The 26,065-nt window shown below is 42.0% G+C and overlaps 1 protein-coding gene across 7 annotated transcripts in view; it reads right to left on the bottom strand.

Annotated features, from left to right (window-relative positions):
- The window catches only part of adgrb3 (adhesion G protein-coupled receptor B3), a 119,079-nt gene that overhangs the window by 4,249 nt on the left and 88,765 nt on the right, over positions 1–26,065 (bottom strand). For 5 of the 7 annotated variants that reach the window (XM_085297099.1, XM_085297097.1, XM_085297096.1 and 2 more), the window contains 11 exons: positions 18,946–19,072; positions 17,852–17,955; positions 17,610–17,712; positions 9,054–9,204; positions 7,445–7,514; positions 6,971–7,037; positions 3,347–3,450; positions 2,918–3,016; positions 2,510–2,681; positions 2,159–2,254; positions 1,360–1,399 (listed from right to left, as the gene is read on the bottom strand). In XM_085297099.1, coding sequence (XP_085153225.1) covers positions 1,360–1,399; positions 2,159–2,254; positions 2,510–2,681; positions 2,918–3,016; positions 3,347–3,450; positions 6,971–7,037; positions 7,445–7,514; positions 9,054–9,204; positions 17,610–17,712; positions 17,852–17,955; positions 18,946–19,072 — 1,133 coding nt within the window. The remainder of the gene's footprint in view (positions 1–1,359; positions 1,400–2,158; positions 2,255–2,509; positions 2,682–2,917; positions 3,017–3,346; positions 3,451–6,970; positions 7,038–7,444; positions 7,515–9,053; positions 9,205–17,609; positions 17,713–17,851; positions 17,956–18,945; positions 19,073–26,065) is intronic. The other 2 variants (XM_085297101.1, XM_085297098.1) reach the window with 1 other exon arrangement.

Here is a 26,065-nt window from a genome sequence, read left to right as displayed (position 1 = left end):
GATAAATAACTGTGAATATGCACCGAGTGTGACATCACGCCCAAATACAAAGGGACACAACAGCAGACACTGCTGTCTCTCGAGGATATTACTGTAAATGGGCTCATATAGTTTCATCCATCCCTGAAACTCCCTCCGCCATTCAGAGTACAGCATTTCACATCCTAATCCTAGTAATTGCTGGTGAACTTGTCCTGTGAAAAATATTCTACCAAGGAGCAGATATCTATTCCAAAATACCCTCTGGTTATAGGAAACACTGAATCCTCCCCTGTGTGTATTTTAATCTTTGCCTAGGAATTATATTATCTGCTGACAAAAGGCCTGCAAGGACATTACAAGAATAGCAAACAAGCGCAATACTCCCCTCTCTGTTCGAGGCTAATTTAATGCTCAGTGTGGACATGGGGAAAACAGTGTGGTATTCGCTCTGAAGAAGTCCTTTGATCTAAGTTTACCCTGTGTTCTGTAGTGTGACGCTGCAGAATATTACTTCTGCTGCTGACAATAACCCAAGCTTGTAAACAACCAGCTTTAACACCGTGAGCCCGCAGAGTGGTCCGTTAAGTGCATTTCTCTCAGACTGCAGCTCCACTTCGGTCCATATCAGGTCATAATTTATAAATGACACCTGTCTTTTCTTCCTTTTTGTATCAGGTATGCCCACTTTAGCTTTAGACGAGCACAGAATGAAGTAGGGCAGGCCAGAAGAGCCAGGGAGCCCCTTTTTGTTACTTAACAAGTGCCGTTTCAGAGAGCTCTGAATAATGGCCAGCTTGGTTGCTCCCTCCACATTTAGGATGTGGAAGGGAGTGGGAAAAGGAGAGGTTTCAAGCCTGTGCAGGTTTCTAACGCGAGATAACTTGCACAGTCTCTTTTATTCTCCTCAGTTTTATTAAATCATAAAACTACTGTGGCCCAAAAATACAAAAGAGCGCGACAGAGGAATCAGAAAACATTGTATCTCCCCAGTGAGATAACTTAGAAAGAAAATCCTCCCACAATTAGACACGAAGGACCTACATACCTATCCTTAGATGGTATCACGACGTTAATGAAAAGACATAATTGCAAATGGAACTGCCGAAAGATGAGGAAAGCTGCCGCTATTTCAATTTACTGCAGTTATCTATTACAGTGACGCTGGAAATTACAGTGAAAACTCCAACAGCTCTCTTTATACTGTTTTGTTCTCAGATTAAAGTCAGTGTTTTTGTAACTGTGAAAAAACTCCTGTGGGGATTGTTGGTTGTTATATAACCTGAGCTATTTTTTACTGTCTAACCTCTTTGTTTTTTTGTTTTTTTCAACATGCAAGCCAAGAGGAATCTAGTTAATCAGAGAGTGTGTGTTCTTTACCTGATCGGCAGGCGATGTCCACATCCTTCTCAAAGTCCGTCTGTAAGTGAAGGACAGTGAAATGTTCAATATTTCTAAAAATAAAAAGCATATTTTAAAAAAGAAACCAGCTACAAAAGTGAGATCAATGCTATTCTATTGTTATGATACATGAAAAGAATCCCAATAATATTTCAGCAAAATGTGTGTGGCTGAAAAAAAAAAATTGGCTGCAGCAGCTGGGGAGCATTTTGTGCTTGCTGCTAATGATCGCATTGAACGAGAGGGCCTGACACCATTCTGCTATTGTGAAAACTGTTTCACTCTGGATGGTATTACAATACTAATGGCAGATCATTGCTTCAATGTGCCGGTGGCATCGTCATGCTAGATGAAGAGACTGGCGTCCCAGTCAAAGGTCATAGAGGGAACAGTCCTCTATTACCCAGTGAGAGGAAATGAGAGGGATGGACGGCAAATATGGCCAGTAAGTTCAATCAAATAGAAATAAAAGACTGAGCTCAGGGGCTAAGAAGACCAAAGGAAACTAATACCATTTATCAAGGGGCCAAGTGTCTTCACCGCGTATAATCTGAGCTTTATAAAAGCACACCATGCAAAATTATTAACCTATAGAAAACAATGCCTCACGGTGTAGAGGTCATAGAAACCTAAAAAAAAAATAGGATAGTAATAAAAGACAAATTAAGGTTAGTAGAGAACAAAGGGGTGTGCCCATGTATTATAAATAACCAGGGAACATTGCTCAAATTACAGAGGATCTAACGGCTGCAGATAACAGCGGGGTAACTGTGCCTACCATTATCTGAGCATGCCCATTAGGGAAAGTTCCTGTTGCATCACCGCTGATTGGATCTTGGCAGTTTCTGAGCCGACATCTAAAAGCATCCTGGACCTATGCACAAGAGGGAATAAGTGTTAGGGAATATGTTAACAATACAGCTTATTATGTCTGTGATATCCTTTAAACATTTCTTTTTAAATATGCAAAACCCTACAGGGAAAGAACTGTTGCTTTAGGCTGTTAGTGAGTTTAGGATTCGAAAGCAATTAATAGTTAATAGCATTTGCAGGAGCATAATCTGCTGACATACAGGCAGTTAAAAGAGATCACAGGTGAAGAGGGGGAGGAAATGAAATCATCCTCTACCTCTCTCCGTAGGATACAGTGCACCATCACAATGACAAAACCCTGCAGCGAGTCAAAGACAGCAAAGAGGATCTGAAAGAGGATGGAGCGCTTGTCCGTTATGGCAAGTACCGCAGACATCCAGGTCAAAGCCAGCAGAGGCAGCACGACACAGGAACTCCACAAGGACGCCCTGAGAGAAAAGAAGGAGCACCGTGTAGAAGAAATAAAGGCAGGCAAACTGGTGGTGATATATACAGTCTACAGTGCTGACTAAAATCTCAAATCTCAACCGTTTCAACACTGAAACGTAAATTTGCATTGCAGTGGGCAGCGAGATGATCAGAACTGCAGAGGTGGACATGCTGTACATACAGAGACTCCCCGCAGCACCGCCTTATTGATTCACAGACACTGACAGGCACTTACATTGCATTGCTAGCTGTAGTTGCTGATAAAGCAGTTGTTGATACAACGCCACATTTGGCACACTTGAGAGTTAATCCTGTATGCGGCTCACTCATCTGTCTGTGGGACATAGAGACAACATCATGACAAACAACGCTGAGAGCCACTAACTCCACTTTAAAATCTCCCACCGTCATATTATCTACAACAGAAGCAGCCAATGTGTGGGCGTGTGTGTGTGGTTTTTTCATCTTGGACTGATTCTGCCAAAGAAATACGAAACCATGTCGCTCCCGAGAGAGATCTGACCTCTTTATGTTTATGCCTGTAATTTCCTTTCAATGGCAGAAAAAAGGAGGTCTAAATCTCCATATGTACAACAACTCAAAGCACACTGTATGTATATTTTTGCATGATTTTAAGAGAAGAAAAGAAAAAGCAGGTACTAACAAGGATGTGCTGTCATACCCTGCTCGGTGCTTCAGCTTCTTGTCCAGTATACCATCTCTGGACACTAGTTTGTTAAACACCAAAATGCCAATCACCATGTTGACCTGTCACGAGAAAGGAGAACAGGAATATTTGTTTTCAATAAATCATCCACAACGAGAGGATTTTAAGAGCAATGTTTTTAATTTCCCAGCATGACATTCTCCTTAAGTAGCCAATGGTTAGTGTCATTTTCCATCTGCATTAACTTTGACCTGTAGCTTCTATTATTTGCTCTTCTCTGTGACATTTCAGCCAATGGAAGAGACATGCCCCGCACACTCAGCCCCGGCACAACAGCCTTAAGAAAGGATCTGCCTGACAAGAAGCACTCGTCTCCTCAAAGGCACCTTCTCCTATTATTAGCAGAGAAGTGAGGGAGCTTTACACTCGCTGGCTGGACCATTGTTTAAAACAGTGCACTGTAGTCTATTTAAAATCCCCCATAACTGTGAGAAGAACTCATTAAGTATTTATGCAAATACATTCGGGGAAGTTTTTATCCAACAAGCTCTGTTACTGTGAGACATCTGACTATCGATATAGTGATAACAGCAGCACGGTGTGGCGTGCATTTTTTTTTTTTTTTTTTTTTTTTTTTTCTAAATGACATCAGAAACAGCAGTATGCGACATTACGTGATGGCAGAGCTTCAGTTCATCCTTTGTCTTTTTTTTTTTTTTTTTTTTTTTTTTAATAAATAGGACAGGGGGAATGAATGAGAGAAAGAGGGGGAGAGAAAGAAAGAAAACCAAAGGGGAGAAGAGACGGTGAGAAGGGGGGGGAAGAGAGAGAAAAGAAAAAAGAACTCCTGGGTCACCTGTATGGAGAAAAAAAAAAAAAACAAACAAAAAAAAACAAACAGAGGAGACAGCAAACAACAAAGAGCAACATAATAATAGGGAAAACAAAGCACCATCACAATAAACTAGCTAGTCATAGATATCAATATTTACTAAATAATAAACGATATTGTGCAGCACGCAAGATAGACAGCGCACAGTGTGCTTTGAGGCAGCAGCCAAGAAAGCTTTAGTCCGCGTCTGTGAATACCCATGTGTGCATACCTGTGTGGATCAGCATGCTTGCATTCCAAAGGTTTCTCCATGTAATGATCTGCTAGGGAGTGTGGGGGGGCCACAGCCCCGTCCTCCAGGGTGTGAAGCGGGTATGGAGGAGATCAAAACTCCAGACATCCAGAGGCCCCCAGAACACAAGAGACCATGGAAGACCAACAGAGGGGCAGCCGCGCCACTGTTCCAGTAAGAGCTGAGGAGAGTCCCAGATGAGGGCTCGCCCAGCAGCCGCGGAGCAGAAGCCAGGGGGAGTTGCAGTGATGCGCCCGTGAGCTCCGCCGGCCCCCAGCTGTGCCTGAGTGACCGAGCCCCAGGCCGAGAGGCCGGGGGCACCCCACCTCCAAAGGGGCCCGAGCGAGCCCCAGGCCCCAGGCCCCGACAAGCGGCCGCCAAGGAGTGAGCCGGTGTGTACCCGGACGCCCACCCCCAGACACAAAGAACCACCAACACACCGACACCTGAGGGAGTCCGCCACCGGCAGGGGAAGTGGTGGTGGGTGGAGATAGGCCTCCAAACCTTGGAGGGCCTGAGGTGTCCCCAGAGAGGTGGCGTCTGATACCCAACCTGACATATAGACACAGACATACAGGCACACACAGACACAAACATCCATTCCCACCCTCATGCTCTCATATGCACTCACTCCACACTCAACCAACGTGGAGACAGACATAAAGAGACGCTGTACACACGATCACACTCCCCAAGCGTACTCTACAAACCGGGTCTAGGTACCCTTGCCCCTGGAGGGGGGAATTGCACCCAGACCCAGGTGGTGTTACCCTTTTCCCTGCGGTGGGGAGAGGCAGACCACCCCGACTCCGCAGCAGCAGGGAGGCCCCACACCCCAGACCGCAGTCGGACGGCCAACTCCTCCTACTAGCCCTCCCGCTCCAGCAGGCCGCAGAGAATGGGGGTGAGAGAAGACTCCAAACCTCCCTCCACCCGCTCATTGTAGTGTTGATGCATATGTGTTCTAAGGTGCAATTAAAACCCAGGAGGGCTTGGAGCTACCTGCCAAGGAGCAGCAGGTAAGCGCATAGTCCCTCCTGCTAGCCCTCAATGACTAAGTGTATTTAAAATTGAGAGGTGGGCAACGACGTCAGGGGTGAGGTATACACCCTGATGGTAATTTGGACTCCGTGATTGTGCCCACCCCCAAGATCCTATATGTATGTGTAATGAGAGTGTGAATAATGTGAATGTCTAAGTTGTGGGATAAAATTGAGGCAGAGGCAGCCAGAAGGGGACAGGGGGGGGGTAGCCTCCTCTGCACCCTGGTGACATACCCCCACTCCAAGGCCCTGCATGTGTGGGTGGTTGTGGAGGAGCGGGAAGAGGGAGGCAGCTGGAGATGGGGAGGGAAGGAAGGGAGGGGCAGGTAACCCCTCCCTGGGGCCAGCTCCCCCGCTGACCCCAGTAGGCACTCCCACCCTTCGCGACCCGCCAGGGAAGGGGGGCCCAGGCCCATCAGACCGGGGCCCAGTGCAGTAGCGCCCTCCGGCTCCACAGAGCCCTGGACAGTCCACCCAACCCCACCACAGAGAAAACTGCACCCACCCCACCATCCACACATCTTCCAGACTACATAAGACGGTAAACGCCCAGGCTGAGATCTTCCTCCACCTCTCCTGTATCTCCCCCTCCTGCAGAGAGTTCCTGAAGAGAAGAAAGCTCCTGCAAGATGTGACCATCCCCCCCACCAGTTGAAGTGGCGTGCATTCTCACTGCAGATGGTTGTTTCTGCTTTTTTTTTTTTGTTTTGTTTTTTTGCAGAGATTAGCTTGTGTTCCTCTGAGATTCGCTGCAAATAATAACCACGGAGCGGCGAGACTTCCGAGTCTTTGCGCTCAAACAAGAGGTTTAGTCACTTAAAAAATACATATATCTGAAATCGCTTCATTTCAAATCCCAGCAGAGAACAGGAATTTGACAGTGAACAATATTATTACACATTCCGAGTCGTCCGTCCCTCTGACACAGACTTAGTGATTTGCATAATCACATTCTTTGTGTAATTTTCTCTGTACAGCTATGTAAATACAAAATGATTAAAATACCCCAGTATATTAGATTTTGGACAAATCTAATGCATAAATACTTAATAACCTCACAGCTTCATGGAGGGCCATTATGGTAAATGAAAGGGGGTTACTCGAGCACATTGCCTGATGGGACGCTCATTACTTTGACTTTGAAACCACAGTTGGTTCCTCAAGTCAAACATTTTCAAAGCATCATTTTTTGTGTCGGGTTTCAGCACAGCACAGTTGTACCATATTCACACCATACCACCGCTAGAATCGCGTGGCTCGTGTGAGTGCTGGTCTTTGAGTGCAACCAGAACAATTCACAAGCACTGCAAAGTCATGTTTATTGAAGAATTTGTTGCTGCTAGTGCTGGCAGTTTTTCCTTTAATGTACATTTCCTTTACATTACATTATACAGAAAAGCAAAAAAACCCAACCCCAACAAAACAAAAAACAGACAGTGGTGGCTGAGACATACCAGAACAACAGCAGCTGCAGGTCCAACAAAGGCGTACAGGAGCCCGCCCTCCAAAGACAGCCAACAGCTGCAGGAAAAGCAGAGGAAAAAACACAGTTAACTCCCACTAAGGCATTAACATCCAAGTTAATGGTGCACACCAGCATACAGTTGTGTTTTCCACAATTGTCAGGGGAGAAGTGCCATATGTTGTAACTCCATATCCAAAGTTTCACGGGGTAATAAGATTCTAAAGAGATTTTAAGCAGTGTTTATGCATTTGGTATCCAGCAGGGATACAACTCACATAGAATTGGGGTCTTGCTGTGCTATTTTGAAATTTGATTGGCTTCTTGGGACTTTGTTTATGATACTATTTAGGATAACTAAGCCACTGCAGACGCGTGCAATCATTACCCTTAGATTTTACAGACGAACCTACGATGTGCCCACTGAATACTAAACACAGTTAGAAAGAGAGGAAAAAAAACTTACTATAAGGGTGTCCCATAGCCCTTTGTTTTGGTAAATCCCATCGAAACCGCAACAACTAAAGCTGGTAATCCTTCAAAGGAGAAAACAATCAATAGTTATTTGAGCAGTTCTAGTAGCTTGTTAGAGCTGAGAGCATAAACCCACTTCAAGGGAGAAGAAGTCAACTGTGCCTTCCAGTCATTAAGGAAAGTGCAACCCGATTGATTTCATTAGAAGCCACAGTATGAGACTATACAGACATCTGAGAGTATATGATCAAGTATGGGCAATTCAATTTATTTCTTTAAGTGGCAGAAAAGAACAGACTGTACGCGGCTTCGACAAAAGGGCAGCAGTGCATCATGTCCAGAAATTTCATCACTGTACTGTACAACACGTCTCCACCTTCCACACCTTTTACAAGAAGGGATTTGGCTGTACGTCTCCTCATTATAGATTGGTGTAATTGATTCGGTTCTTGCTACTATGTACTTGGAATATTAACACTATCCCTCTCCAAGCAGCGCAAGCAGGTGCTATTGATGTAATCAGTTTCCTGGAGGCACGAGCCGAAGACCCCGTTGCCATCCAGTGCTTCTCTGCAGTGCCGGAGAGGTATAGAGTGCTGGGTGTTCGCAAGCATGTCGTAAATCACAGCGCAGGCAACAATCTGGTGGAGACACTGCGCTTCAAACAGGTGAATTAAGAGACCACAGGCACTCTGTGCTGCTTGTCTCTTTTAGATCAGTGTTTTGTTTGAATAAGGTCGTAATCTGTAGAGGATTAAAGAATTATGTTCTTGTTGTGGCATGAGTAAACGAATAGAGTAATCTGTACTGCAATGCAACATCACTGTGGGACGACACAATCTCATTTATTTGTCAAAATGTATATTAGTACTTTTTTAGAAATCTGTGTGATTGCAGAACAGGCTTTGTCCATTTTTTTTGCAAGCCATGGCACTGCAATGACTAAGAGAGCCTTGTTTGTTGCTAGGTAACAAGAAGAATGAGTGTGGGCTCTTTCATAATCAAATTGATTTTTTTTTTTTTTAGGAGAGATTTTTGTAAGAAAAGGCTGTTTGGACAGGGATTGATACTGGCAGTTATCAAATGAAGGGAAATCTTGTAGGTTTTGATGCCGTGTGTATTTATTGATATTTGTATGGTGCTTATGATTAAAATCTGTAAAGAAAGATGATACATATGCTGTACTAGTTGCATTCAGTGCATTTTGCCTCTGCAAACATTTCCTTCTTCTAAACTGTACATCAGAGGGTTTCAGATGAAATGTATTCTGCTGCAGTGTGAATGCCTGGCTCAGACCCTCTTTATCAGACATAAGGTCATTGTAACCTGCAACTGAAGAGCCGCACCAGTCTGTCCTTCCCCCCCACACTGCTCATGACTGGTCCATTTACCCAGCCCTTAGAGAGCTTGACTGGAAAAAGCATCACAACAAAAGCGCCTGACAGGATGAGGATCTAGCAGCCCCACGGAGAGGATGAATAGGAAAAGACGGTGCAGTTACTTGGAAAGACACCGCGGCCAGAGATATTGTGAGAAAATGGCAGCTGCTGGGATGATGGGAGATAATGGAGAGGTTTAGAGAAACATGCTGCTTTACTTACCCCAACCCAGACACAGAAAGCGCTTACGGATGAGCCTGGTCCGAACCTTTCCTGTCACTGCCATGTAGGACTGCCAGGCCTCTGTTAGGACCCAGCAGAACGACGCCAGGAAGAAGAAGTGCAGGAAGGCTGTTGTCATGATGCAGACGCTCTATTGGATGGAGAACAAAACATGTCAGACAGAGGCAGAGCTTCATATTTAAAAGAAATGCAGTTTACTAACAGCTAATAAATATAGATTCCTTTGAAGCAACAGGCTTCCTACGGAGATGCATCAATTCTATTGATAATCCCTCATTTCCTTGAATCATTCCGGCCATACGAACAACACAGACCATCCATTAGTATCCTGTGCAGCTCAGGGAAAGTCTGCCTTGCACCAACAGAGTCAGCGATAGTAGTTTAGATCAAAGCCAGTCTAGCCAACACAAAAAAACACAGCGTAGCATTCCTCCACACTAAACCTCATTAGTATGCAGACGATCCAACCTGGAGCCATGTGAACCAAGGTCAACTGTTTTACACAGACAGAAGGGGCAACAAACCCACAACACTGCTTAAACGTTAGAGAACGCATGTGTCGGAGGCAGCACATTGGATTGATGCCACTTTTCATCTTCATTAGTTTGTCCATCTTTGTCCCACGCTCCAAATGGGATCGTTTAGAAGAGGATTAGAAATGAAGAAGTATCCTTGAGAATCTTGTCATTACATGCTGACATTTGTGAGCGAGAAGAGATTAAGCTTTTTTTCTTTTTGCTCAGATTGTTTGCACTGTGAAGATTTGGTAAACTGAGTAATACTGTACAAAGACGCAAAAGATTGAAGTGCATCATCTCGTCCGGGGGAGTATACACCATGCTGTGAGATCTCCCATACACTTTTTCATCCCCACTGTGAAAGGCGCACTAAATCCATCTATCCCCTGTAGTGCTCACGGGGTTTATGCGAGACAATAATCCTGCATTACCTTATTCCCGGGAAGTGGGAAATTCTGTTAAACTACACCCACGAGGGATATTAATTACATAAATGTGCATTCAAGTGGAAAATTCATGTAGGATGCATTCAGGTGCAGTATGTATTTGTCATTTTCTTAGATACTTAAATGCTTTTGGATATTTTTTTTAATTCAGCAGTCACTGTGGATTAAGGAAGTTAAAGGAATTTCATTACTGGTTGCAAAGAAGAGCTGCTGGTAAAATAATGCTTTGCTAATGTAGCAAAATAATCCAAAGCACCGAAGTAGAATATTAGTCAGTTTTGGCAGGTTCCAACTGTTAAATAATCAGCAGTGTGTTCATTTACACATTTCATTAAGTGCAAAAATGTCAGCCTAAATGTACCTGCAAGTGTGACAATCATTTCTGGAAACTTTTGCTTTTTCCACAGAGTCTAACTGGAAACAAAGCAATCCAACTGCAACTTTAAAAGCTTCAAAATCCGTAAACACGTATAGTATTTATGTTACTATAAATGGTGAAGGAAAACTATTTTGTTTTTGTGAGGTTTAGGTGGATTCAATACACTTGTGGCTAATGCTGCAGACGGTAGTATCGAAGCAACAGGGAAAAAAAAGAAAGAAGAAAGAAACCCACAACAATCATAACACATCACACTCCCATGACGCATTGCCACCTGCTCGTGTGGTAATTACAGGTGCCGTTTTAGAAATCACAAACATGCTGCGCTATAAATCTTTGATAAACTGAGATTAAGAAAAGGCATGTATGTGGGAGTCTGCCCACTTTTGACAAATTCTGACCTTTCAATATGGATTTTTTAAAATTTAGTAACCTATATCCACATGTTAGCATGCACTGTGATTGTTACTGGCAGTGATCATTACTGGATGGAGTACGTGACCAAAAAAACCTCCAGCAATTTCACATCCTGATTTTGTGAAGGAGACAAAAGGGAAATGGGAAACCATACAGTAGCTAGACAGCTTGTAGACTTGCACCCAAAGCTAATTCTAGCGTTGCTGTTGCTCATGTGCTGTCCAAGGTGCTGAAAATAGAGCCTGCCTTGTTTCCTGGAAACGGGTCATATGCAACCACTATGCTTCATGGTTCACTTGGATGTCTGTGCCGTCCAGCCTCATTAGTCCTCCAAAATGAAAGCTGTGCATTTGAAGAGAGAGGAAGCCACACTATGAGGATATTACGATGGCATCGGTTGAAGGAAGGCAGCTATACAGAAACGAGGCTGAAACCCAGAGTTCACGTTGCCCTTTAAAAAGGCAAATGCTCTGAGATGCTGAGTACACTGTGTCGGTATCCATGGAAACAGAGGAACCGAGGAAGGGACCAACATTAAAACATCGCAGAGCTAATAGACGCTGAGGTAAGGGTAGGTGGTGATGGGGTATGCTTCAAGCCTGTTCAGCAGTGACAGTTTAAGATGAGGACAGGACATTTGAAGAATTAATGTGTCCTGCCTAAACTCTGACTAAAAGGTCTCTGACACTTCTACCTTCAAAGCCACAAAGTAAAAAAGAGCAGTGACATATTATTCATACATAACTTTCTATTATGTTATTACTTGTTCACACTACTGTTGCTGATGAAATTGTTTTCAGGGTCCAATTAATATTCAATATTTGGTTATTTCCATTATTTATAGGTTCATTAACTGGTTTTATGAGAATACTCAAAGTCATACACTGTCAGGTTAAAACTCTAAATTTTAATGAAACCTGAAGAAATAGATTACTCACTGTGTTTTCGCAGCAGAGACCTACAACATTATTTAAAATGCTGTAGAACAATCTGAACTGGACTATATAACATTGCTTTTATCTTCCCAACTGTACTGAATCACTGTAGGAGGAGGAGGCTGGTGGTTATTTTGACTGAAGCACCCTCCTTCTGAATCAAGCAGCAAGCGCCCCAGTGCGTTACACAGTGGGTGCTTGGGTGGAGGACGTTAAAAAACTCCAAACAACAAAAGTGGTAGTGGCAAAGAGTTGTTGAACCGCAGAGGAACGCTGAAAAAAATGTATTGACTTTGCCACTACAGCCAGAAAATGGCTACTTCTACTTCCTGGTCTGTGGATGTGCCTCACATGAACCTGAAGTGAACTCATCCCGATAACAATTCTACTTCTGCCTACTTTATCTCAATATATAACACTCCCAAGGCTCTAAACAGTACATCCAGTTATTCTCTCCAACATAATCAGAGGATTCCTGCCAAGTATGTAGGAATGAGCAGCATGTTGATTTAGTCACTTTCTACTCTGTGTGACATCAATTTAGTTAAAGTGAAACCTTGAACTGGATTGAAGAGGATGAACCAAATCCCACTTCCGTGCACCTCATACTAAGGAGATGAAGCCTGTAGTGTGCTGAAACTATGTGCTATTGTGTGTTGCAGTTATTGTATGTCGAATATTTGGTGCATGGACCCTTGATTATGTTTAATAAACGATGACTAAGTGCATATATTATGCATATTTTAATGGTAGTAAATGGCAAAAAAGCTTCATTCTTCCAATTCCATTATTTTTAACTACTCTGTCAAAATAATGCTGCACATCTCAGGGATCTATCTGTTTATCCTGTCTACTTCAAACTTGACGTGCACTGCTGAGGATCCGAGTAAGTGTAGTGTTGAATTTAAGGTCATTTGGATGAGGAATAATGTGAGTTTGAATGGTTGTCTGCCTCTATGAGTTGGTCCTGTGATGGTGACTTATCTGAAATGTACTCTGCCTCTCGCCCTATGATGGCTGAGTTAGGCTTCTGCCCCCTGTGACCCTGATAAGGATAAATGGAAGAGAATGGATGGATGAGGGGTGGTCTCATTTCATGGTTTCCTTCATGTTGCTGCACAGAAAGAGTAAAAGTACAGTGATAATGTGTGCCTGTCACCATTCTTGACCTCACTGTCACGCTCCTGTTAGCGTCAGTGTTGGCGTCAGTTCACGCAACACAAAGAAAGATTCTAAACAAAGTGCTGCTTTCTCAGCGATGCTGTTTATGATGAGGTGCTGACAACGTGAAATCAGCCCCCGAGAAACCACAACAGTATCCTCAGAGTGCCTTTAGATCAGCGGCAAAGACTACCGACTGTCATCGGCTTTGAATCTCCTGGTTACTGTTGCTATGCAGCACTGATGATGTCACACTGACTTTTATGATCTGTATTCAGGATCATGTAATGTTGCCTGGTAACAGCGGCGACTTAGGCTTTGTATTAACAGGGGACAGTCATTGTGGCAATTTCCAGTCCTGAACCCTAAACATATGTTTCCGTCTCAGGTGAAGGAGCACAAGCCTACAAGTGATTTTCACAGGAATCCGGTCACATGAAGCTACAGACTGACACCTGACACTTGTCGCTGCGTGACGGGCCACAAATCAGAGATTGTGGCTTGTGAGGCCTTGTGAGGCCTTCATCATCAAATGCTGAAGATGAATCATCAACATTCAATGCTTTCATGCATGCAGACTCACATAAGTGCATTGGTAACATTAACTAATGCTTGATAAACACCTTAAAGGAAGCATCAAGGTAGATGACCATCTTTAACTGTATTCCTTTTAAGTGGTGTCAACATTTCTCAAAGGGCTGTACACACATTAAGAGACAAGCAATAATATGGCAAAAAGCAAATGTGGATTGCAATAAAACTCAGCAAATTGAAGACATGAAAGGAAATAATTGCTATTGATGTAAAGTGACCATGAACCAAGTTACAGTAACTTCAACTCTGAGGTAAGTAACAATCAATGGGTGCGAAGAATAAGTTGACTGGCACACTGCAAGGTGAGCAATATACAAAAGCAGGGTGACATAAGGACTGTGAGCCTTAAATGGCTACTAATGACCAGTGGGTGATGAGTGAATCACTTCATGGAGGGTTGACTTTAACCCTAAATCACAGAGCACTAATTCAGTGTGGAGCCCAACTAAGTTGCTGCTGTTGCTAAGCAGCATCAATAAAGGACTATAACCACCATTAAAAAAACAAAAAATCTCTGTCTGGCTCTTCATCATTACAACCATCTTTACAATCCACCTGAAACTTTCAGAGGACATGCAATGGCCATTTCATATCAAAATCTGTCACCTATCCGATATCTATATGTAAGGAAAACCTCCCTAACTCTGCTGAAATGCCTCTGACTTGCCTGTGACAGTGGGAACAGGCAGTAGTTTAGAAAAAAATCCCCTCTCAAAGCAAACATCAAATAAGCCAGGCAAGCATCTGCAATGCTGTCGCAGATCAAAGTGTATAAACACTGTAATGTCACAAAGGGAGTGACTGCCAGCAATTCACTTGTGATAACTTGTAACATCAGGAGGTTTAAAATGAAGATAAAGCTATAAACTGGTTCTCATTTCAGAAGACTTATGACACCTTGACCCCATCTGCCTTATGTATTTCATAGTAAGAGCATTTTAGTGGAACGGCCTCTCTAGCTCCAAGACTCTCTAATTGCATCTTCCCAGGCAAAGCCAACAGCTCCTGCTTGTCTTTGTTTGTCTTTCTATAAACCAGGATCAACAGAAACAGAGGACAAAGGAAAAGCATACACAGGCAAAGGTGATTCACTGTCTTCCTGCTCCCAGAGGACACCTCCATAGCAAAAAGATGATTTCTATTAGATGATGAGCAACTCGGAATCCACAAACAGTGGAGCCAATTATGTGCACTTCTTACAGGAGATGGAGGAAAAACAAGTGAGGCTGTGTCAGGCAGCATGGCAATTAAACCCACACAGGGACTGTTTTCTCCTCTTGGTGGCCTATCACTCAAACACCGGCTTCTACAGAGTGTCTGATCAAACAGATGAGCATTTTCTCAAATATTGTTACAACAGACTGTTCAATACAGAGCAAAGGGACACTAGTAATAATTGCATTGTTTGGGAAGTTTTATCTACAGCGCAGCTGCACTTGAATAAATACATTTTACTACTCTTGACGACAGTACTCAGCTAGCTGAGTTTTGAGGTCCCCAATTAAATCTAGTTTTGGTTCTCGAGGCCATGGTAAATAAGCACATTTGTGCTTTTTGTGTGCTTGCTTTAGAAGTAAAGATAATTTATGCACAGAAGCCACAACAGCAGTTTGATAATAGTGTGCTTGGCTCAAAATTCTAAATCTGCTAATGTAAGAATGAGGCAAAATCTGCAAGTAATGAATCTTTGGGTGGTTTTTCTAGTCACTTACTGAAAGCAGAATCTATAGTTTAGCTCAGCAGCCACTTGCTTCTGCTTTATACAAAAACACCTGTTTACTAATGGAGAAAACAGATCATAAAAACTGAACCAGACAAAACAATAAGTTTAAAGCTGCTGAAAATTTCAGTGAAACTAAGAGGAATTTCAAAGCCAGGTTACAATTCTGTGGGTTCAATTACACCAACAACCTTGATCCAGATTTGTGTAGCTTCAAAGTTCAGTATTAATAACAGTGTTGGTCCGTTCCAAACAAATCTGTCAGCACTGCTTATTTTGATCCCCGTGAGTCTGACAAGGTAGCTTGTTGAGTCAGTCTAACAGATGCTGAAATTACATCTTCAGTATGTCAGTGGATTTTCGGGGGGGAAAAACACCTAATCTCTTTACAGATTTCATAGACAGACATCCTATTAGAGGCGAGCCGAGTGAGTATTCCATGTTAAGTGGTGGTCCTTACAATCAAGACAGGAGATGGCTGAAGCCCTGATTAAATCTGACAGGGCTTCAAATCAGCTCAGCTTTAAAAAATGCCCTGAAGCTTTGTGGATTCAGCGTCTTGGCTACTACAGTGTGCCAGAGATGCGAGGGCCAGCAGGGACACAGATGAACTTGTTATGTGCGGATGCTGTTTTTGTTATTTTACGAGACTGTTTGTAATGAACCAGCTCAGGTTCGCGTCACGATGCTAACAACTAGCACATTTTTGTCCATAATTTATCTTGTTGATTCTTATTAGATTAGTTTCCTTATTCATTTGTTGTCCATGTTTCCATTTTCGATGAACTCGGGAAAATTAACAAGCAGTATTTTGATTTATGAGTAGTAAGAACCACTAGTTGGCCCATCTGGTCCTAAAGTACTAGAAGGTAAGAGTGGCAAGTCAGTACTCGTGTTATACAGCACCAGCAATACTTCTAATGACAAAAGACCCCCTAACTCTTTTGACACATTTCTTTCATTTTTACAAGCATTTTAAAGGGATTTTTGTCTGTGATTTAGATTCTAAAATCTTTGACTGCTGCGATATGAGAATATCCAGATGTGCCTTATTAATGAGCTGAAAAAACAAAACAAACAAACAAACAAACAAAAACAAAATGGAAGCGAATACGAGAAACACTGAGGAATAATGAGATGAGGGACAAAAAGCCATGTGTGTCTCGCAAAAGGTAAAGATATACCGAGAAAGTGGTTACACAATAAAATGCCTGTAATCAGACAATGTGTCACACTGTAGTGCTGCCAAATGACCGAGAAGGGCATCTGTGTGGGCAGCTTGTAAATCCTAACTACTTTTTTGCCAAACAATCTTTTACATTAGCTACTTGTTCGCTGGCCAGTGACAAAGCAGGAGGAAGGAAACGACGCATTTTACTGGAAGCGCTTCTCCAGCAGCAGCTGGGTTTTCGAATCCTGCCGTGACTTGATCAGAAATTCAGCTCTTGTTGATATCTGAAGAAAAAAAAATGATTTGCTATCTCTCCGCGATGCTTTTGAGTCACTGCAGCAATGCCAAATCCACATTCAGTCTTAGCAGGACAGAATGCTAATTTCCTGCGTTTGACCCATGCACCATGTGTGCTGGTGTGCAAAATGTCTGCCTTTCTGCTCTTACACTACTTGCTGCCAACCTATCTTGACTTTTTAAGGAACTCTATAATATATAGAAGGTCCCGACAGTCTTTTATGTTAATTCTTTTATTGCTTTGCACTTTTAACTGTGTCTGAATATCACTGTAGTTTCAGTGCCAACAGATTGGGGGTTGTCTCAAGTTTCACCAGAGTAATATGTATGGTTCTAAGCCAAGGCAGAGTAGGTCTGCATCTTAAGGAGGCATTAGACACACATTATTTTCCATTTGGAATGAATATAAAAGGCTTCTGTGAGACCTAAAAGAAAACGAGTAATTTACTTGAACACAGCAAAATGCTAACTACTAGATTCTTTAAAAAAGATATTCTTTAAAGAAATCTGGAGTTCAAAAGGTGCTATTTTGAAGATAAGAGTTGGCAGATGAAGAATGGGACTGATTATTGATTCAAATCTCTGCCTTAAAGATGAGCAAATTTGACTAACACTTCTCCAGCTGACTGGGAACAGGTGAATATGATGGAGCATTTGTAGCATATCTTTTCATCCTCAATACCTCATTACATTCTACATGATAATATGCACAGCTCTGCATAATTCTGCATGGTAAACTATTACCTGTTGAGCTCAAAGAAATGCCAGAATGAAAATTAAGAAGGCTGAGCTGTGTTAAAGCTGGTGTAGGTGAGCGTGGTGTCATTTGGATCTTTCTAACCCATGCACCTCCACACTTTGGAATCTGTGCCCAATAAATCCTTAAATTGCACTTACCACATTGTGGGTCTGTGTTTGCCCAACAAGGATCAATATGTTTGAGCAGACTATAGATAAGCAGAAGTTGAGCAGGATGATGGATCGCTCAGAGCGGATATATCTAAAAAAAACAAGGGAAGAGAATTAACCAGACTTTAAGTTTTACCAGAACTTTCACCAGATTATGAAACATCACATAACAACTGAGAATTATTATTATTGTTTGGTTGAAATGTATGCACTTAAAGCGTTGCAGTTACCGCCATAGCACTGCGTAGATCACTGCCAATGTGATCAAGGCGAGGCAAGACAAGCCACAGCCAACTATCAATGTCACAGATGGGACCCCTGAGTACTCCATGGTCTGTAGGGATGACAGAGCAAGACGAACCAGTCAGTGGGAGGCTGGATGTGGTTCATGCAGGACAGTAAATCTTTATTATTGGCCAGAGAGGGAAGCAATCAAAACAACCACCACCAACAATATGAATAATCCACAGTGCGACTTAATTTACATTGAGGTTTTAGTTGCATGTGTGGGCTTGAAGCTTGTTTAGATACTTGCATAAAACTTTCCAGGAGATCATGTTGCAGGAGAATAAACAGTGGAAGTAATTATAACCAATGTTTTTGTTTTATGCTGTGTTTTCTCAGTCACACTTGGAAGTCAAGGAGGCTGGCCAATCGCGGGCCAGCCACTGAGGCTTCCTTCACATACACTAATGCGGTTTCCCATATTATAAACCATATTCAGTAAATCAAAGCTAGACAAAATAAGCACTTTGCTGCAAGAAAAATGATGCTGTATGATTTAGGCCTGACAGAGAGGAAGGCCACAGTGTAAGTACTGCATGTTCTCAGATTTAATTACTTTATCTTTTCAGGAAATTACAGGCTCCTGCTTCCTTTACCCCAGTCTAATTGCAACACACAATTGTGCTCAAAACACAATTTAAAGATCTCACCTGCAAGAATTTGTCAGCTTTTTTTGTGGACAGGTCAGTAAAGAAAACAGCACCCAAAAAAGGTGAACTTTATCTTTATCTCTTCCCTAACATGATTGATGAGGAGACACTTAAAGACAAGCACCAGCACGCACACACCCTCCCCCTCTGCATGCCCATACACAATCTATCTATCTAAGTCTATGCCCAAACTAGAAAATACTCCCCCCCACAATCTCCCCTTTACCACTGTATTACTATTTAACAGGATTAGCACACACGAAGATTCAATTTTCATTCTCACCAGCACACACACAGACACACACACATACACACACGAACAGGGAGCCTTTCTCCTTTACATGAGCTCATGAAACCCACATCGAATAGCAAATCAATAGCCTACTTACTATTTCTCTTGGTTGCTGAGCCAAAATGGCGAAGGTAGATACACGATCACATAAGCATTTTGTATGGGATGCATCTGTAAGCACCGTTTTACATCCTTTTGTGGACCAGGCTCCCCAAGAATCGTTCCTGCAAGGAGGAGGCAGAGGCAATTAGAGGTTTAATTCCAGCGGTGACACGACTTCACAGGACTTCTCGACATCGCTTCGGCGTTTTTATTTAATTATTACTAATATGACTCGAGAGCTGGAGAGATTGTTTCATAGAGAGAAAGAAGAAGAAAAAAAGCGAACAGACTAATCGACACGGCTCTGGTGTGGCTACGAGCAGCATTTCAGCTGGAGCAGATAGAGAGGCAGAGACGGAGGAGGGGGAGGACGCACGGAGCTGTCCAAGCAGACCGGTGCTGATTGATTCGCTATACGCAGATAAATACCAACGAGTCGAGTGATACAGAAAACAGCGTTATTTCCTCTTCACGCACAAGTTAAAAGCCTTTATATTTACCTGTTTGCCTCTCTGCGTGCTTTATATTCTTCTAGAGATCTTTTCCAAACGACTATAATCCTCTTCCCCCCCCCCCGGTTATCCTGTCCTTTTTTACCCCCCCCACTTTCGGCTGATTTTTCCCCCCCTCAGCTGTTTTAATTAGCAGCTTTTGAATGCTTCCTTAGGGGGATTTTCACCCTGGAAACGGTGGACAGCATCAGATTGATACTCTGTTCCTCTCTGCTGGTGTGAGGGGGGGAGGCAGATGCAGTGAAAAAATAAACGCACGCCGTCGCAAGGTTTGCTTATTCGGCTTCGAGTCTAGTGATATGACGGGAATAAAGGATGCTTTTGGGTCATTCCTGAAAGTCATTTTACACGAAAGTTGTCGCTCCCCGGCGTGAAGCGCTCCCCTAAAAAAACACCGCAGAACTAATACCACCCCGCGGAGGCAGCGCAAATGGTTGCAGCCAGTCCCCACTTCACACCACTAGTAGGTGAAATGAAAGGAGCGTCTCTCTTCCATTTGTCATTCACCCCCGACTCATTTTGTGCCTTCAGAAATACCATCCTTGCTGATTAAATATCACCGAGGCTTTATTCTGAACACAGCCTTTGCCGCAACACCCAACCTGACTTTTAGCTTCGTGCCGTCACTAGCAAACACCTGTTGTCCTGCAAGGCGCTCTGCTCACCCTACTACTAATTTTATAAAGCCAAGAAGAAGAAAAAAAGGGAAAAAGATGCATACTAGTGATTCAAGACAATATAAGACGTACTGGCTTTTGATTTGTTTAAGCGGGCAGTGGCTGCTGTGCGAGCTAATCCTGCTTTGTCATTTGATCAATGTGGCAGAAATATTTATTATTCCTGGAAGAGACCATGGAGCCAGTTGCAAATTTCCAGCCAGGGCCAACCGACACTGTGGGTTGTTTGTGTGTGCACAGCAATGAAACGATAAACGGATATCCTCCCCCTTTTGCTTCTCTTCTTAACTGGGCTGTGACCATTCTGTGTACACAACTGATATGTGCTTTTCAGCAGACTGCATGCTAAAACAAAAAGCATAAACCAATTAAGACAAAAACCAAAAGAAAAAGAAAGAAAGGATAAAAGAGAAAAAAGCGAATGACCCACTCATTAAGCTAGCATCAGCAGTTCTTAAAAAAGTTTAGTTATAAATTTGAATCACAGTTTATAAATAAATTAAACTATATGTATTTATACATACAGCAGAACCTCTACGAATTGGTCATATCAGAAACATTAATTTCTTCAAAACTGGTGCAAAATGAACGTTTGAAGCAAATAAACAACATGTCTACAAGTCACCAAAGAAGCACCTGTGGGTGAAATATGGAGCAAGTTTAGCCCTGGAATAGGAGTCATATGATAGCTGAGAAGGATTTTATGATACCGCACTGCTGATGATTGCAGAAGTAGTTCAATGTTGAAATTGCATGTTGGACTTTCCATCATTTTTTTGTCTGTACAGGTGTGTGGCTCTCCAGATGTTCCAGTTTCAACATTAAGATTAATGTTGGTTTAAGCAAGTACAAATCTATTTACAGCTATATGAACCCAGTGAGAAACTGTACGCAATATCACCACGACTTTCTTTTTGCTTATTTGTCACACTTAAATGTTTAAGATCATCAAACAAATTTTAACATTAGACAAAGGACACTTAAGCAAGAACAAAATGCAGTTTTCAATGATAATTTTATTTATTAAGGGGGAAAAAATGCTATTCAAACCAAACTGGCCCTGTGCGAAAATATAATTACCTCCTAAATCTAATATCTAGTTGTGCCACCCTTGGCAGCAACAACCGCAATCAAGCATTTGATATTCAGATCATTATCATGCTCTATAATCCAAGTGTACTTGAGTTTCAGGGAACAAACTTGTGGCTGGGCATTCTCCTTCAGGATTTCTAGTAGAGAGCAGAATTCATCGATCCATCAATTACAACAAGTCATTCATGTCCTGACACAACAAAGCAGCCTCAGACCATCACATTACCATCACATACCACATTACCACCATCACCATACTTGACTGTTGTCTTTTCAATCCACAGATTATTTCTCCAGAAGTTTTGGGGATCGTCAGCAGTGGTTTTCTCCTTGGAGCTCTCCTGTGGATGCCACCTTCGCCCAGTCTCTTTTTTATTGTTGAATCATAAATGCTGACCTTAATTGAGGCAAGTGAGGCCTGCAGTTCTTTAGATGCTTTTCTGCGTTGTTTTGGACCTCGTGTATGAGTCATTGATGCACTCTTGGAGTGATTTTGATAGTCCGAACACTCCTTGGAAGCCTCAACACTGTTCCTAGTTCTCTCTTTTTGTGGAAAATGACTCTCACCATCGTTTGATGAAGTCCCAATGCCTTAGGAACCCTTCCAAGGTTGATGTGACTTGTTTTCTTATTTGTTCTTAAGTTCCTTTAGCTCATGGCATGATGTGTTGCTTTTTGAGATCTTTTAACCTACTTCACTTTGTCAGAGAGGTTCTAAAGTGACTTCTTGATTCAGAAGGTCTGGGTGTGGCTGCTTAAATTCAACTCAGCTTTCCAAAAATTGTGGTAAATTCCATTAAATTAATGATTTAACAAAGGGAGTGGGGTTGGGGAGATGTGGCAATTGTTTTTTTTAACAGTGCCAGGTAGGTTCAAATAGCTTTTTTCCCCTTAATACATGAAATCATGATTTAAAAACATTGTATTTACTCAGGTTATCTTTATCTAATATTACAAGATAAACATGTAAGTGTGACAAATATGCAAAACTAAGAAATCAGGAAAGGAAAACACTTCTTCACAACACTGTAGTCAGTACATCTTTGCACAGCTGCAGAGTAAAGGTTAGAAAAGAATCTTTTAACGTGACAAAACTGCTGTGCACATATTTTATAACAATAGTGCACACTTTTCAGCACTTTGGGTAATTCCTGTAGGAGAGTGATGAGGTACCATAAGGTAACAAGTAGGGTGCTATTACATACTCAAACTGATTGTCACGATCTAATACAACCTACTTTCCAATGCAGGCTTTCTTTTGACGTGACAGATTGACACAATGTGTGATGCTTTGTAACTTTGGGATGAATCCATCTCTCCCCTGGTGAAAACTCAATCCTTGGCATGATCTGTTTCTAACTTTTGACTTGTTAGATGTTTGCTTATCCTCTGTGCCGGGGGGAAGCTGACAGGAGAACAATCCCTGCCTGGGGATTTATGTATGCCACGTTTGATGTGTTGCCTGACCTTATTGGGGCTCGGTGGCCCAAGAATATAAAACATTCCCAAGAGAAAGTGACATTTTTGACCACAGTAAGACTGATGACATGACATTCATCACACACCAACTGCTGACCACTTTATATCCACGCAGTGATCTATTGACAACTTTACATCAAAACTTACAGGACTTAAAATTTCTGACAGAACTTGATGGGGCTCCGGTTTTTACGCAGTTCGGTGTCAAGCCGCAAGATAAGTGACAGCAAGAGTTACAAAGAAAGCTCACAAAGTTTTAAGCACATTCAGTATTTAAACTTTTGAGTCTTGCTAAACCACAACTTAACTTTGAAAGACTGAGCCCCTCTACACATCCTGTTACTAAATGTACACCTTACCCACATGTTTAGACATTATACTTACAGCATAAGTCAAACAGTAAATCTGTATCATTATTTTTAAGCCAACATGGTGGCGCTGCTGTATACGCTACATGACCATAGCTGCAGTTGTTTAACCTCACTTGTCACACTGCACATAAGCAAGGCTAACCGTATGTTTCTATAGGGATGCAAAAACCTTTAAATTCCTTGCATGCCCACATTAGATTAGGCAGACACCGAGATGGGAGCTTAAAGTGTGCCTTAGGCTATGCACTTAAGGCAATTTTATAAAGTCTTGAAAGACTGACACACAATGGCAGGCAGAGGAGGGAGGGGGCAATGCTGGGAAATGATTCCATCCATCTTGGATCTCTTGATGATGGGCAATTTATATCAGCCTGTGGGCCACATTGTGTGTGTTAACTGAGTGAAGAGAAAAGAAAAATGAGCGCATATTCTTGTGTATCAGGGAAATCGGATTAATCCCTAACATTCCCTGAGTGGGACAAGACCCTTCAAAACGAGGCAGACAAACAAGATAACGTGACATCTGTATTTATTAGTGAGGGTGTGACTAGCCCTACAGGTGCATACAAATGAAATGTATCGTGTATCTGTTTAATAAAATACACCAAGGGACAAGCATCACTACAGTTCATTAGGGTCACTGTAGTAACAGAGAGATTTTTTTTTCATTAGCAAACATTTTTATTTGTCAGTCTGGTTCTTCTGGGAGTCACAACCTGTCCAGGGTCTACCCCACCTTTTGTCATTTGCCTGCTAGGATAGGCTCCAGACATCCCTGTGGTCCTAAACTGGATACGTGGTTAAAAAAGTGCATGGATTGATGGAAAGCACTCAGTACAAAACAGCATGCATGAGTGACAGACAGAAAACTGATTAAGTCAGAGACAGCATGAAGGTGGAGGGGTGGTGGTGCAAAGTGGTTTGAAGATGCAGCAACTCTGTGTAGCCAATGAGACCTCCCTATGAGATTTGACAATTGGATGCCTAAAAGGGTATCATTTGAACTGAGATGAGCTGTTATCAGGTGATCTACCAGCATATCCGGCTGAGCTTGGCTTAATGGCCTGCCTGTTATCCTCAGTTTAGTTGACCTTTAGTGCATCCACTACTGTCTGCACTGTACTGCACTGCATCTACTGTCCAATGTTTGGTATTAAATACCAATATTTAAACTTTATGTGACTGGTAAATTTAAATTGTGTTGCGAACTGTAAGTTCAGACAGCCATAATTGAAAGTACACAAGTTTTCTTTGGTCATCTATACGAATATAAAAATACATCTATTATCTAAGTTAAATAATAATGGAGTCAGATAGAATTCCTGCATGCATAAAGTATCAGATAATTATCGCCTGCAAGGGGCTGGTGCATTAGTATTGCATGCCATACTTCACTGTGTGTACATGTGCATTACCCCAACCTCTGGCCCATGCACAAATGCAAAAATACCTTTTACTGTGAATTAATTCATAGTTAAGAGTCGTTATCAGTCCACTATCAGCCCTTGTTTGACTAAAGCTTACAATTAGAATTATTAAACATCACTCATACTGTCACTTCTCGCCTGGTGCCATCCTTTTGATTTCAGCCACCAGACATAAAGGCGCTTTCACCATTATTGTCTCTACATCTGCACTGTCAACAGTTTCCACTCAAAAGCAGCCCTCGGAAATTGACATAAATCTTTCCACATGGGTCCCTGAGACTAAATCTGATGAAGTGCGAGTCTATGGAGCGAATGTGTCTCTTTGTGGTCCTATGCTGTGAAAAAGCTTGACAGCTGCTGATCACAGATATGAAAATGTCAAATAAGATTGACGTCAAACAGGGGAAACCATTGGAGAGTTCTTCAAAACAACAACAACAAAGACAAAATACCCCCCAAAAAACCCCCAAACCTAAAATCAAATACCGCATTAGCTGAAAGATAAAGTGAGACGTGATTTTGAGTTTTACATGGCATTATGCTGCAGGCAGAGTTGACCGTGGACATGACTGAAGTGAACAGATACAGCATTATTCACATGAAACCAGGCACAACTAAAATGAAAGCAATGCTTATCAAATTTATTAGTAAATGTAAGTTCTCTCTTAGCAGTAATGTTACTGTTTGACTTGTCACAGATTTAATGTTATATTCAAAAACTAGGTTAGGCGTGGTTGCATGAACTCCGTCCCAGCTTCCACCCAGCTCATGGAGTAAACGACTACCACTGAACCACACAGACAAACTTGTGGATGGCGGCATCTTCTTTGTTGCTGTAGTAGATACATTTTGATTCAACACTTAAACACACCGCCATGAAGCTGCTGGGGGTTTTTTTAAATGTCCAAATGGAAAGCAAATGTTGCTGTTGCAGAGGTTTCTCTTGATTCATAGGATTTGGAGCAGTTGGAGAGTGTAGGGTGCAGCCTTTTTGGCTCAAATTCAGCTTCTCCAGATGTTTGTAGAACTCGAAGCAGTGACAGCTGCTTTCACACGTTAACATCTAAATGATTAAAAAGGTTTAATTTCTCAGGAAGTGGAGTGCTCCCGGTAAATTCTTGCTAAGAATTGTGCAGCACTTAGAAATGCCAAAAAAAACCAACGAGGTGCATAATTTTCAGTAAAAGCTAAAGACGTGACTTGAAAGCGCTTTCCGTTGTAATCGGCGGTTTTGTTTTGTTTTTACACATAATTGTTTAAAACACGTTTTACTGCTCGAGTCCTTGCTATACTTTATTTTTGTTTTATTCGAAACTTGTGTCAAACACGTGTCTTTGCATGCTAGGAAAAAAGACTTTATCCATCAATATATTTGACTAGAAAGTCATTATTTAATATTTAAATAACAATAATTTCGTACTTCATTGTCTTGCTTAGAGTAAACACATTAAACAAGAAAATAACCTTGAGGGTGAAATAAAAGGCAGTGAAATTCTCTGTTTTAAAGATGTCTTAATGAAGGGCCAAGATGCTGACTTGTGAATCCTTATTTAAGGA

This window comes from Mchenga conophoros, linkage group LG13 (assembly GCF_057382185.1).
Source record: "Mchenga conophoros isolate Kocher_MC1m ecotype Shallow Benthic linkage group LG13, M_conophoros_male_GT1.1, whole genome shotgun sequence".
NCBI classification, from domain to species: domain Eukaryota; kingdom Metazoa; phylum Chordata; class Actinopteri; order Cichliformes; family Cichlidae; genus Mchenga; species Mchenga conophoros.
This window is presented reverse-complemented; position numbering and strand designations above follow the sequence as displayed.